Source organism: Octopus sinensis, linkage group LG10 (assembly GCF_006345805.1).
Source record: "Octopus sinensis linkage group LG10, ASM634580v1, whole genome shotgun sequence".
Classification (NCBI taxonomy): Eukaryota; Metazoa; Mollusca; class Cephalopoda; order Octopoda; family Octopodidae; genus Octopus; species Octopus sinensis.
This window is the reverse complement of record NC_043006.1, coordinates 14,409,885-14,424,543: the sequence shown is the minus strand read 5'-3', so window position 1 is coordinate 14,424,543 and position 14,659 is coordinate 14,409,885. Positions and strand designations below refer to the sequence as shown.

Here is a 14,659-nt window from a genome sequence, read left to right as displayed (position 1 = left end):
ATATTTTGCACCACCTCACATTATCATTAACAAGTCAGAGGTGAGGAATCTCTTGCCCTTAGGCAAAATTTCACCTATATTCAAATTTAAGACCCTCTGCTAATGAATGCTCGAAAAACCCAAACTAGAGAAAAGATCTGAAAAAGCAAAACAACTTAAATCTTAAGCCTAGAGCAGTAATTTAATGTTGTCATCATCATCATCATCTTTTAATTCAAATTGACCATATCCAGTCAAAACACTTAACCTCAACCCTACAATGTCATTCTAAGACTAAACAATCACATCAGCAAAATCTCTAAAATACAAGACAATGCATGATTAATTCAAAACAATATAAATAAACAGACATTACATTTGGCAAAGTAATCTGAACACTAAAGAGTTAATATCCATCTACCATACCGGCATGGGTTAGATGGCTCATCCTAATTCAAAAGATTGTTTTTGTGTTGGTATAAAAGATGTGCTACAGCAAATATCTGCTTAGTATCACAGATTTGCTTGTTAGTTTCTTGACCGTAACCAGTTGAGCATGTTCAATAGTGGCTGGCGATATGTGTATCTCTCATCCCGAGGAGAAGTAGTGGGAGAGCATCATAGCCAAATGTTGAGAGGAATTCTTTGGGGGTTGGATAATTCACCTCTGGAAACATGGGTGTTTTGTTCATCATCCTTAAACAACCTTATTTAGAGACCTTTTGAGCAGGATGGGCTGCTTGACCTTCTAACTGGGCCCCACCTGCAAGGTCATGTGCTGTTTATCTTGATATGAGATTACCATGTTGCACACATATGGTTGTGATGCATGTGCCTAGTGTACCCTTATCAGACGGGTAGTCATGATGGGTATATTGGGCTTCGTATATTTTACCCCAGTGTCACTTTGATGGCATGCACTGCTCTCTCACTCAATAATAATAATAATAATATAGTGGAAGCGATTTAATTAACAGTGAATTAATTAGTGGACTATATTAACAATGAATTAATCAACTGGCTATACCAACAGTGACTCAATTAACAAATTATATAGCAATGAATTAAATAATAATTAAATAAATGGCGGTGCCCCAGCATGGCCACAGCTCATAAGCTGAAACTAGAATCAATCAATCAATCAAAATGTTGATGTAAAATTTATATTTTTATTGGTTTACCTAATCTACATTGAATATGATGTTAATAATAGAATTCTGTATGAAGGAAGTAAACTGGCAAGGTCTTTTGGAATGTTGGTTAGAGTCACTTGCGATAGTTATTCCTGCTTCCTGGGTTCAAATTTCACCGAAGTCAACTTTTCTTTTCATCATTTCCGGGTCAATAAATAACATAACGTAAATAACTGGGGTTGACTCTTCTCTCATTTCTCTCTCTTTTTCTCTGTGGAAGAAATTCACTGTGGTCTGACCTGTGCTGCCAAATTTATGTCTTCTCTCTCTACATGTTGTGATAGCATACTGTGACTCATAAGGATTTGAGGACTTAAAGCAAGACACAGTTTCTTATTTCTTTAATTCCCACAAGGGGCTAAACATAGAGGGGACAAACAAGGACAGACAAATGGATTAAGTCAATTATATCGACCCCAGTGCGTATCTGGTACTTATTTAATCGACCCCAAAAGGATGAAAGGCACAGTCGACCTCGGCGGAATTTGAACTCAGAACTTAACGGCAGATAAAATACCTATTTCTTTACTACCCACAAGGAGCTAAACACAGGGGACAAACAAGGACAGACAGATGGATTAAGTTGGCCATATCAACCCCAGTGCATAACTGGTACTTAATTTATCGACCCCGAAAGGATGAAAGGTGAAGTCGACCTCAGTGGAATTTGAACTCGAAACGTAATGGCAGACGAAATACTGCTAAGTATTTTGCCCAGTGTGCTAATGGTTTCTGCCAGCTCACTGCCCTAAAGCAAGATACAGTTTCTGTATACATTAAGTGCAGGTGTGGCTGTGTGCTAAAAAGTTTGCTTCTCAACCACATGGTTCCAGGTTCAGTCCCACTGCGTGGCATCTTGGGCATGTGTTTTTACTATAGCTTTGGGCCAACAAATTTTTGATCCTACTTTGTTGCATTTGTTCTGACTCCCTGTGCTCTCAGTTCAAATCCTGCTGAGGTGAACTTTGCCTTTCATCCTTTTGGAGTCAATAAAGACGACCCAATTAAAACAGTGGATTCACAGAACTTCTCATCCAGAAATATCAGACTGGATGTCTTGCGGTATTTGTTCTTAGTTGTTTGCATCCTGAGTTCAAATTTGTGTTTCATTAACTTCAAACCAAAGTGTCGGGGCAATGTCAGGCAGATATAGTGAAAGCAGTGATTTTCAGAAAGAAAATGGTGTAAATTCTTTAAAAAATATTTTTCTTTCAAATCTTTCACATGTTGGAACCAATATGTCAGTGTTGGGCACAAAACCATTTTGTTTATTTCCATTCAAGTGTTCACAGCTTCACAAAATATGAACAAGGGAAAAAAAGGAGGACAAACTGATCATAACTAGAGCATTTCACTGTCATAAACATAACAATACAGGTTTTGTTATGTTTTGTAATTTTTATATCATAATGACATCCTTTTTTAACAGCTTGTTGTTGTGTACGTAACAGACATTCATTGGGGGAGTTATACTCGTTCTCCTTTCGTCAATTACTTGACCTAAATATTTAATTTTTTTTCATCAAAAATTCACACTTTTCCTTCGTTAGTCTAAACCCATATATACTCTTTTTTTTTTACTGTTTTACTTGTTTCAGTCATTTGACTGCGGCCATGCTGGAGCACTGCCTTTAGTCGAGCAAATCGACCCGGGACTTATTCTTTGTAAGTCTTGTACTTATTCTATCGGTCACTTTTGCCGAACCGCTAAGTTACAGGGGACATAAACACACCAGCATCGGTTGTCAAGCAATGCTAGTGAGACAAACACAGACACACAGACACACATACATACATATATATATATATATACATATATACGACTGAGGAAATGACCAGCGACCGAGACCTTTGGAAATATGCTGTACGTGAGAAGACCAGGCAGGACAAGTGAGCCCAGCCCACTTATGAATGCCTTTCCTCCCTTGGACACAAAGACCTGTTGAGGCAAGCGAAGTCGATATAGAACCTCATCCGACGACAGGCACCCATGCCAACCCCCTTTGCTTGCGAAGACATGTTGGGGCAAGCGAATGCGAAATCGAAATCGAATTGAACCAGCCAGGATCCCTGGTCTGGTGGTACGTAAAAAGCACTATCCGACTCGTGGCCGATGCCAGCGCCGCCTCGACTGGATTCCGTGCCGGTGGCATGTAAAATACACCAATCCGACCGTGGCTGTTGCCAGCCTCGCCTGGCACCTGTGCAGGTGGCACGTAAAAAGCACCCACTACACTCATGGAGTGGTTGGCGTTAGGAAGGGCATCGAGCTGTAGAAACACTGCCAGATAAGACCGGAGCCTGGTGCAGCCTTCTGGCTTCCCAGATCCCCGGTCGAACCGTCCAACGCATGCTAGCACGGAAAACGGACGTTAAATAATGATGATGATGATGATGGGCTTCTTTCAGTTTCCATCTACCAAATACACTCACAAGGCTTTGGTTGGCCCGAGGCTATAGTAGAAGACACTTGCCCAAGGTGCCACGCAGTGGGACTGAACCCGGAACCATGTGGTTCATAAGCAAGCTACTTACCACACAGCCACTCCTACGCCTATTTGGAAACAGTTTTTTAATTTTTAGTCTCAGTTGTTTGACTTCATTCAAACTTTTAACTGTGCCAACTAGATTTTCACAAAGAACATTAATGGAGGTGTCCCACATTTGAAATGACTATGCATTCTGTGCCAAATAGGTTTAGTGATTTTTTTTTTTTTTTTTGCAATACATAAATGATTGCCCTTTTCATTTCACCTCGGAAAGTTACATTGCAAATACATTCGCTAATGAAATATAATTTCTCCCCTGTAACACCATATACCACTTTATTTGATTTAAATAATTTCGGTTTACCGATTTGTCACCAATATTTTTCATTTATGATAGTGATCTCACTACCTGTGTCTAATTGCATTTTGGCACTAGTGGTTTTGATTCTCACCTTGATGAATAATCTGTTTATTGTACAAAATTTTTCCTCTAATGATAAACTATTTATTTTTTCTTGTTTGGTCCAATTTTTTGTCATCTCAGTTCTGCAGTGTGATTTAATGTGTCCTGTGTTTTCCCACAATGAAAACACTTTGCTTTTTGAACGGACACTCTTTTCTCAGGTGCCTACCACCACTTGCCATACATGGGTGTATTTCCTGTTGTATATTGTGTTTTTTGTGAAACACTTTATCTGTCTTCTAAATCTTCCACACTGGTTTTATCTGTAGACAATCTCTGCATCGGGTTTCTTCTGTGTTATGCCTTACTTTTAATATCATATTGCACTCTTCTGACAGTTTCTGGATAGCTATATCCTGCTTTTGTTGTGTCTGGGGAGAGTCATTCTCTTTTATTGCCTAATTATTTAACACACTCACCGGTAAAATTTCCTCTTATTTCTATTTTTTTAAATTTTCGTTGCGTCTTACAACCTTTTCAGTTGTCTTGACTATCGAAAAGGTTGCAAGACGCAACGAAAATTTTAGAAAATAAGAAATAAGTGGAAATTTTACTGGTGAGTGTGTTAAATAATAAGGCACTAAAAGAGAATGACTCTCTCCAGACACAACAGAATATGCTTCAACACACGAACTCATATAAAGAATCTTGCAAACCAAATCCAAGAACGAAATATATCCTGGTTCATTTCCAGCTTTGCAAGATTTTTCATTCTGGCTTCTGCGTCCTTTTTAGCAGTAAATCCCTGAACAGAAGTCAGGCACTTGAATGAGTCTGGAGTTAGTGTATCCAGTTTAAATCTTTCACTCTCTGTTCACTCTACTAACACATGTGGTAAAGTCTTTGTCTTTGCTTCTCTCAGTGTTCAAACACTTCCAACATGTGTTGAACAACGATGTTTTTTCACTCAACATCCTACATAAAATGTCAATTGTGCCCGTGAAATTTATGTCAGAAACATTTTTAGGCAATAAAAAGTTACAGTATTTTTTGTGTTCTGTTGTCGCCAGTTTCCTCAGAATTAGACACGTTTCCATTTTGTCTGTTTATTCTTGGTATTCTTTTTCGAAAATTTGCTCAAATCTTCAGTAGTATTCCCTGAAGGTGATTCCTTCTTCCGGTTCACATTTGAATTCATTTATTGAATTTGTTACATGGTCTGGTCAAAATGTATTTCCAGGTTTTGTTACTAACTTCATTAGTTGATGCATTTGTTGTTCTTTGGGTTGTTGTTGCTGTTTTTGCAATTCAGTTTTCCATAATTTTATAGATTTTTTTGTAAAATATGCACAAGAAAACCGTTTGTTACTCCTCTGTCAAGTTTTTAATTTCTCTAGGTGAAAAATATTTCAATGTTGTCATCATCATCATCATCGTTTAGCGTCCGCTTTCCATGCTAGCATGGGTTGGACGGTTCAACTGGGGTCTGGGAAGCCAGAAGGCTGCACCAGGCCCAGTTTGATCTGGCAACGTTTCTACGGCTGGATGCCCTTCCTAACGCCAACCACTCCATGAGTGTAGTGGGTGCTTTTTACGTGCCACCGGCAGAAAAATAATTTTTGAATGTTGTCTGTGTGAATTGTGTATATCCTCATCACCACTGTTATAATGTGTATCCTCATTCACTTGTATGTTATTGTTGGCACTGTAATATTCTTTTTGCCATTATTATGTTGTGGTGGTATTCTGCGTTTTATTATCTTTGACTCGTTTATCGTGTTATCACTGATAGCTCCACAAGACGATGACTTTGAAATGTCTACCTTGACGGTAACTTGAACTCATATATCATGTAACTGACACTAACTCCAACTGAGAACTTGTACAATGTCACTACTACTACTGACTAACTTTATAGTGGCTGGTTCATGCCACTTTGTCATGTGAGAAGGAGAGTACTATTTTCACTACAACAAGCACCCACTACACTCACAGAGTGGTTGGCGTTAGGAAGGGCATCCAGCTGTAGAAACATTGCCAGATAAGACTGGAGCCTGGTGCAGCCTTCTGGCTTCCCAGATCCCCGGTCGAACCGTCCAACCCATGCTAGCATGGAGAACGGACGTTAAACAATGATGATGATGATGATGAATATGATATGATATAGGCCAATAACTAATTTTTATGATGTTATTTAAATAAACTTTATATATCAGAATTTTTCCTGTACAACATTCCTTTTCAAACACCCATTCCTGGCCTTTCTGCTGTCCCCTATTCCACTCCTTACCCTGTATACTTTAGGTCATACATTACTCCAGTGTTGGTACCCCCCCCCACCCCCCACACACACAAACAAAATGCATCATGTACATTTCATAAAGTGACTGGTGTCAGGAATCGCAGCAAGTTATTAAAATCAGGCCAAATGACATGTATGAGTACCAACTTTTTAGAAGCAGTAGCTTCCCATAAGAAATGACTCTGACTTGATAGTGGTGATGTCAAACAATTTTATTTAATCTTGGATCATCTTTGATCCAAGATATGTATGCTTAAAGGCATTCCAGCATTGACCAACCTGTCTTTCCCTTCTTTTATATTCTGAACCTATGCAATGTGTCTCTGTTTGTGTCTCTGACTGCATGAACCTGTGCCCTTCTCTTTTGAGACAGTAGTGTATTAATGAGCAAGACTTGGTTGCTATTTCTAGCAAATATATTGATGATGTAGAACACCATCCTTATTGGTTTCTCATCATGAATGACTACATCACTTGACCAATCCCAGAAAAATGAGCAACCACTCTGTTTACATACACAACAAAGCCTGTGGTTACAGAGAACTGGTGCTGCTAATTTGCATATCATGTGTCCAACTCTTTATTTCATACCTACCTACATACACGCATACATACATACGTACATACATACATACGTACATACATACATACATACATACATACATACATACATACATGCATACATATTGTGTGTGGTGGGGGCAGGCTTCTTTCAGTTTCTGTCCATTAAATCCACTCGCATGGCTTTAGCAGGTTCAGGACTATAGTAGGAGATACTCATCCAAGGTGCCATGCATTAGAACTGAACCCAAAACCGTGTTTTATGGATGTAAACTTTTTAATCGAAGGAGAGGAGCTTTCTCCGTCCGGGTTGCGGTTCCGTGGAACAAGCTGCCAGACGAGATGGTGAAGATGCCGACGACCGCTCAGTTCAAAGTCTCCCTTGACCTCAAGTGGCCTGAACTCTTTACATGAACACCACCCTGTACTTAACTCCATGTCCCCCTACATGGCCTTGCTATTTGCTTTTGAGCCAAAAATTAACTAACTAACTAACCAGACAATAATTTTTTTTACTTCATCTTCTGGACATATAAAATCAAAAAGCAAAAAAAACAAAAACAGCAACAACAAAAAAAGAACACTGAGTAGTAGTAATGTAGAGTCTTCCCTCATTAGCCTGGTTTTAATTCTGTTATCTTTAACGGCACACTTCCTGTTAAGAAAGACATTGCTGTGTATTGTTACTCCTTCTATGATCATTTTCACCAATTTCAAAAGATTTGCAAGAAAACATCTCTTAATTTTTCTCTGCAATTTTCTATTAACCCTTTAGTGTTCGGATTACTCTGTCAAATGTAATGCTTACTTATCCCCATTGTTTTGAATTAATCATTGATTATCTCAAAGCTTTCAGATTTTGATGATGTGATTGGATATTTTTAGAATGAAATTACAGGGTGGATAGCAGAGGTCAGATCTGACAAGTTTAAACATAAAACAAGTAAAATATTTTAGCTGGACATGGCTGGTTCGAATGCTAAAGAGTTAAATCTCTCTATATATAAAGCTGAAGTTGTCTGTGTTGGCAGGTTTGGTAGCCTTCAACTAACACTATCTCCTCCGAAACCCTGCGGTGCAAGTCAACCAAAATTGAAAGTATGATAGAAGAAGGCTTGCTCTTCATTCCGTAGAAGAAAAATTTCAAATCGGACCATGTTAACACCAAAAATTATTTACATCAAAAGGGTGCTTTTTTTCTATTAAAATCCCTACTTTTTACGATTTTTTGACTGTTGTGTTGCCATTTTTCGGTGTATTTCAACCAGAAAAATGTTCACTTAAAGAGAATAACAAGCTACATAATGCAAAATTTTTACTTTTCAAAAATTCCAATTCTAAGGGTCGAAAAAAAAACCCAAGGAACACCAGGCAATACTGCTAGTTTTTAATAACGACAACTCTTTGAATGCATATTTTAGAATATCTGACCATTTTCATTTTGCTATTCTTCTTTCTTTTTCTTTTCGGTAGGTACTGATGAAGCAGCAATTATTAAGATAATGACTTCCCATACCAACCAGCAACGAATAGAAATAGAAAGAGTATTCAAAGCAATGTTTGGAAAGGTAGGAATAATTATGATTATTATTTCATGTTGTCTAAGGCTGTGAACTGGCAAAAACCATTTGCACACCAAGCAAAATGCTTACTGGCATTTCATCTTTATGTTCTGAGTTCAAATTCTGCCAAAGTTGACTTTGCCCCTCATCCTTTTAGGGTTGATAAAGTTGATAAAGTAAGTATCAGTTGAGCGTTGGCAGCAATGTAATCAACTTACCCCTCCCCAAAATTGCTGGCCTTGTGCTAAAATTTGAAACCATTATTTCAAGTCTTTCTGTCTGTATATTAAATTAACCTTTATTCCCTTGATTATTCAAATCATCATCATCATCCGCTTTCCATGCTAGCATGGGTTGGACGATTTTGACTGAGGGCTGGCGAACCAGATGGCTGCACCAGGCTCCAATCTGATCTGGCAGAGTTTCTACAGCTGGATGCCCTTCCTAAAGCCAACCACTCCGAGAGTGTAGTGGATGCTTTTACGTGCCACCGGCACAAGGACCTGTTTGGTAGTACTGGCAACGGCCACGCCCAAATGGTGCTTTTTACATTCCACCTTCACAGGAGCCAGTCCACTGGCACGAGTGTTAGTAAGGTGACATGGTAACAATCACACTTGAATGGTGTGCTTAACTTGCCATCGGCACGAAGGCCAGCTTGTTGCTCTGGCAACGATCTCACTCGTATGGTACTGGAAATCTGGGATTGTTTATTTGTTGAAACTAGAAACCTATTGAATATAATTTTTATTCTTTTATTCCTTGACATGTTTCAGTCATTTGACTGTGGCTATGCTGGAGCAACAATTTAAAGGGTTTTAGTTGAAGAAATTGACTCCATGACTTATTCTTTGTAAACTTAGTACTTATTCTATCGGTCTCTTTTGCCAAATCGCTAAGTTACAGAGACATAAACACTCCAACATTGGTTGTCCCATGCAGGTGGAGAGTTTATACGCCATGGAGACTGGGAAACCGGCCCTTATGAGTTGGCATAGCTCAAGAAGATAACTTTACCTTTACCTCATGAAAATATGTCTGGCCTTGTATTTACCATGCTTAGAAACGTGTGAAAGCTGGCAGTAGGAAGGTCATTAGTTGCAAAAAATTTGACCCATGCAAGCAAAGAAAAGTGGATGTTAAATGATGATGATGATTTCTGACTGAAGTCACACTGAAAATTCTCAAATAATGTCTCAACTGACTCTGAGAGACTAAAAGGCAAAGTTGATCTTGGTGGAATTTGAACTCAGAACTTACACGCAGATGAAATGCCGCTAAGCATTTTGCCTGGCATGCTTATGATTCTGCCAGCTCACCACCTTGATGATGATGATGATGATGATGATGGTGGTGGTGGTCCTTTCTACTATAGGCACAAGGCCTGAAATTTGTTGGGAGGGGTTAAGTCAATTACCTTGACCCCCACCTCCCCCCCAGTACTCAACTGGTACTCATTTTATCAACCCTGAAAGGTTGAAAGGCATGAACTGAAGAAAATTCTAAATGGGCCCCACTTGCAAGATCATGCACTATTTATCTTATATGAGATCACCATGTCGCACACATATGGTTGTGATGCATGTGCCTGGTATACCCTTATCAGGTAGGTAGTCATGATGGGCTTCGTATATTTGCACCCCAGTGTCACTTTGATGGCATGCATTGCTCTCTCACCCAATAATGATAATAATAATAATAATAATAATAATAATTGACCTGAAAAAATTCTAAATGGGCCCCATTTGCAAGGTCATGTACTATTTATCTTACATGAGATCACCATGCAGTCCATGCACATATATAATATTTTTTATGTGTATAAGGAACCCTTTTTTGTCAAAAATTAAGTTAAAAAAATATGGGAGTTTCTTATACATGTATAGTATTATATTCCCTTACTAAATCTTTTTTCCAAATTTTAAGCCCCCAAAATTAGGGGGTTCCTAAGACACGTTAAAATACAGTAGTTGTGATGTATGTAACTGGTGTACCCTTATCAGACGTGTAGTCATGATGGGTACACTGAACTTTGTATATTTGTACACCAGTGTCACCTTGATGGCATGCGCTGCTCTCTCACTCAATAAGGATAATAATAATTCCTAACTTAGGGATAAGGCCAGAAATTTGTTGAGAGAGAACAGTTGTTAATATTGCCCTCAGTATTTGACTGGGTCTTTATTTTGTTGCTTCTGGAAGGATTAAAGATAAAATTGACTTCCGTGGGATTAGAACTCAGAATGTGAAAATCCAGAACAGGTACTGCAAAGCATTTTGTCTGACATGCTAACAGTTCTGACAATCTACCACTCTAATAATAATAATAATAATAATAATAATCAAGACACCCATGCCGGTGACACGTAAAAAGCACCGTCCGAATGTGGCAGATGCCAGCGCCGTCTGGCTGGCGTCCGTGTCGGTGACATCTAAAAGCACCAACCGATCATGGCCGTTTGCCAGCCTGCTCTGGCCCCTGTGCCAGTGGCACGTAAAAAACACCTACTACACTCACGGAGTGGTTGGCATTAGGAAGGGCATCCAGCTGTAGAAACACTGCCAAATCAGACTGGAGCCTGGTGCAGCCTTCTGGCTTCCCAGATCCCCGGTCGAACCGTCCAACCCATGCTAGCATGGAAAATGGACGTTAAATGATGATGATGTGATGAATAACAATAATAATAATAATAATGATAATAATAATAATCCTTTCTACTAGAGGCACAAGGCCTCAAATTTTTGGGGAGGGGACTAGCTGATTACATCAACCCCCAGTGTTTCACTGGCACTTAATTTATCAACTCCAAAAGGATGAAAGGCAAAGTTGACCTCAGCGGAATTTGAACTTAGAACATAGCAATGGGCGAAATACTGCTAGGCATTTCGCCCAATGTGCAAACAATTCTGCCAACTTGCCACCTTCAAAAATTATAATAATGATGATGATGATGATAGCAATTTTTTACATGATGGTAGTACAGTGCCTATAATGGTATTGTACCATCATCATCATTATCATCATCCTCATCACCACCACCATACATGCATTCTCACGTGTGTGTGTGTGTGTGTGTGTATGTACATACGTGTATATGTATGTAAGTATGTATGTTTGCAATTATGTATGCAGGCACAGGTAAGTAGCTTGTAGTCTTAGCTGGTCATGCTTGGAACTCCAGCCAGGAAGTGTAATAATAGTTGTTTCTGACAAGAGCTTATCGATGAGGTACCTGAGGACTCTACTCCCATGACTCTTCCAGGCAAAGAAGAGGGAAGGATGGACTGATGGACTGACCAGCTGTATATAATGTTAATGCTTCATCAGTTTCTTTATATTTTGTTTCCATCGTTTTAGGATCTTCGAAAAGAAATAAAATCCGAAATTGGGGGACACTTTGAAGATGTTATTATGGCCCTTATGGATCCACCACGAGTCTATGATGCAAAAGAACTCAAGCGTGCAATGAAAGTAAGTTTCTCTATGCCGTTACTGTTTACATTTCATACTTTTTGTTTTATTCTTTTCTTTTTTACCATGAATTCTTTCTTTCAATGGTACCAGATATAAAGTCTTGGTCTGGCTGGGGCTTTGCCATTAGAGAAATTTATCTGATGAATCTATGTTCTTAACAAATAATGACTACTGTGGAGGCACATGGCCTAGTGGTTAGAGCAGCGGACTCGCGGTGAGGAATCACGGGTTCGAATCTCAGACTGAACGATGTGTGTGTTTATGAGCGAAACACCTAAGCTCCACGCAGCTCCGGCAGAAGGTAATGGCAAAACTTCTGCTGACTCTTTCGCCACAACTTTCTCTCACTCTTTCCTCCTGCATCTTGCATCTCACCTGCGACGGACCGGCGTCCCGTCCAGGTGGGGAACCTATACGCCAAGGAAACCGGGAAACCGGCCCTTATGAGCCAGGCATGGCTCGAGAAGGAAAAAACAAAAATGACTACTTTGGAGATAAAATGTAGAAAGATTCATTAAATTTTTTATGATATTTTCTGTAGAATGTGTACAGGATATGCAAATGTAGCAAAGTGATAGACTTACGCATGCGTAGGGTATTTTGTATAAATTTTGTAGTCAGGAGTGGCTGTGTGGTAAGTAGCTTGCTTACGAACCACATGGTTCCGGGTTCAGTCCCACTGCGTGGCACCTTGGGCAGGTGTCTTCTACTATAGCCTTGGACCGACCAAAGCCTTGTGAGTGGATTTGGTTGACGGAAACTGAAAGAAGCCCATCGTATATATGTATATATATGTGTGTTTGTGTTTGTCCCCCCAACATCGCTTGACAACCGATGCTCGTGTATTTATGTCTCTGTAACTTAGCGGTTTGGCAAAAGAGACCAATAGAATAAGTACTAGGCTTACAAAGAATAAGTCCCGGGGTCGATTTGCTCGACTAAAGGTGGTGCTCCAGCATTGCCACAGTCAAATGACTGAAACCAGTAAATGAGAGTAAATGAGTATCTCATTCATATGCAATGTCTGTATTGTTAGCTTTTATATATTAACCAATGGCTGTGTGGTTAAGAAGTTCACTTCTCAACCATGTGGTTTTAGGTTCAGTCCCACTGTGCAGCTCCTTGCACAAGTATTTTCCACTATAGCGCTATGTCAGCTAAAACATTGTGAGTGGATTTGGTAGATGAAAACTGAAAGCAGTCCATCGTGTGTGTGTGTATAAAAGCGTACCTGTATGGAAACCTTATCAGAGCATTCTACAGTGTGTGTGTTTGAAATTCTTTGTCTTGACATCATGCAATAGTTATAAGTGAGAATCACTGCCTTACAAGCAGTGTCCTTCATGTCCAATTTTCCATGGAAATATATTCCAAGTACGGCGGTGAGCTGGCAGAACCGTTAGCACGCCAGGCGAAATGCGTAGCCGTATTTCGTCTGCTATTATGTTCTGAGTTCAGATTCCGCCGAGGTCGACTTTGCCTTTCATCCTTTCGAGGTCGATAAATTGAGTACCAGTTATGCCCTGGGGTCGATGTAATCGACTTAATTCATTTGCCTGTCTTTGTTTGTCCCCTCTGTGTTTAGCCCCTTGTGGGTAGTAAAGAAAAAGAAAACATATTCCAACTATGGGGAAATACATATTACCCTGCTTGGAAACAGATGAAGTTTGGCAATGAGATGAGCATCTAGCTATTGAAAATATGCTTCAATGAATTTCATCTGATCCATGCAAACTTGAAAAACTGGACGTAAAAACGATGATGATGATATGTTAACTGATATATATGTGGTCTTTATTTGAGCCTTAGTAGTGGACTAATACTATGAAGAGTCTTTAAGTACAAGCTAAATAGTTCACCAATTTAATTAATATATTCAGACTCTGTGTATTGGAGAAACAATTCTTCAATCTGGAAATTATTCTACTAAAACAAAACCATTATTTCAGGGACTTGGAACTGATGAAGATGCTCTGATAGAGATTCTTCTCACTAGAAATAATGATGAGATAGCAGAGATTAAGCAGCATTTCAAGAAACGTAAGTGTCCAATATATTATAATATCCATTTCTAAATCCTTATCAAGGTTTATTTGTGAAGTTGAGAAGCAGAGTTAATCTACTTCCAATGAAAATTATCATGATTCTATTGAAATCTTATTCATTGTTTTATATATGTATATATGTATATTATAGTTGCCAGAGCAGCTATCTGGCCTCCGTCCCGGTGGCGGGTAAAAGGCACCATCTGAGCGTGATCATTACCAGCATTGCCTTACTGGCACCTGTGCCGGTGGCATGTGTAAAAGATTCGAGTGAGGTTGTTGCCACTGCTGCTGGGCTGGCTGCTGTGCAGGTGGCACATAAAAAGCACCATTTGAGCATGACCATTGCCAGTACCACCCAACTGGCCCCGTACCGGTGGCACATAAAAGCACCCACTACACACTCAGAGTGGTTGGCGTTAGGAAGGGCATCCAGCTGTAGAAACTCTGTCAGATCAGATTGGAGTCTGGTGCAGCCATCTGGTTCGTCAGACCTCAGTCAAATCGTCCAACCCATGCTAGCATGGAAAGCGGACGTTAAACGATGATGATGTATATTATATTTATTTTAAATAGTAATATTTTTTGAGAATGAAGAATAAGTAAAATAAATCTTTGTGGTTTAATAACATAAAAAGACTGTAAAAATG

The 14,659-nt window shown here is 39.3% G+C and overlaps 1 protein-coding gene across 1 annotated transcript in view; it reads left to right on the top strand.

The window, feature by feature from the left end:
* Positions 1-14,659, top strand: part of LOC115216412 (annexin A7) — a 69,950-nt gene that overhangs the window by 45,663 nt on the left and 9,628 nt on the right. Inside the window, exons 3-5 of the mRNA XM_029785726.2 lie at positions 8,401-8,495; positions 11,848-11,961; positions 13,914-14,004. Coding sequence (XP_029641586.1) covers positions 8,401-8,495; positions 11,848-11,961; positions 13,914-14,004 — 300 coding nt within the window. The remainder of the gene's footprint in view (positions 1-8,400; positions 8,496-11,847; positions 11,962-13,913; positions 14,005-14,659) is intronic.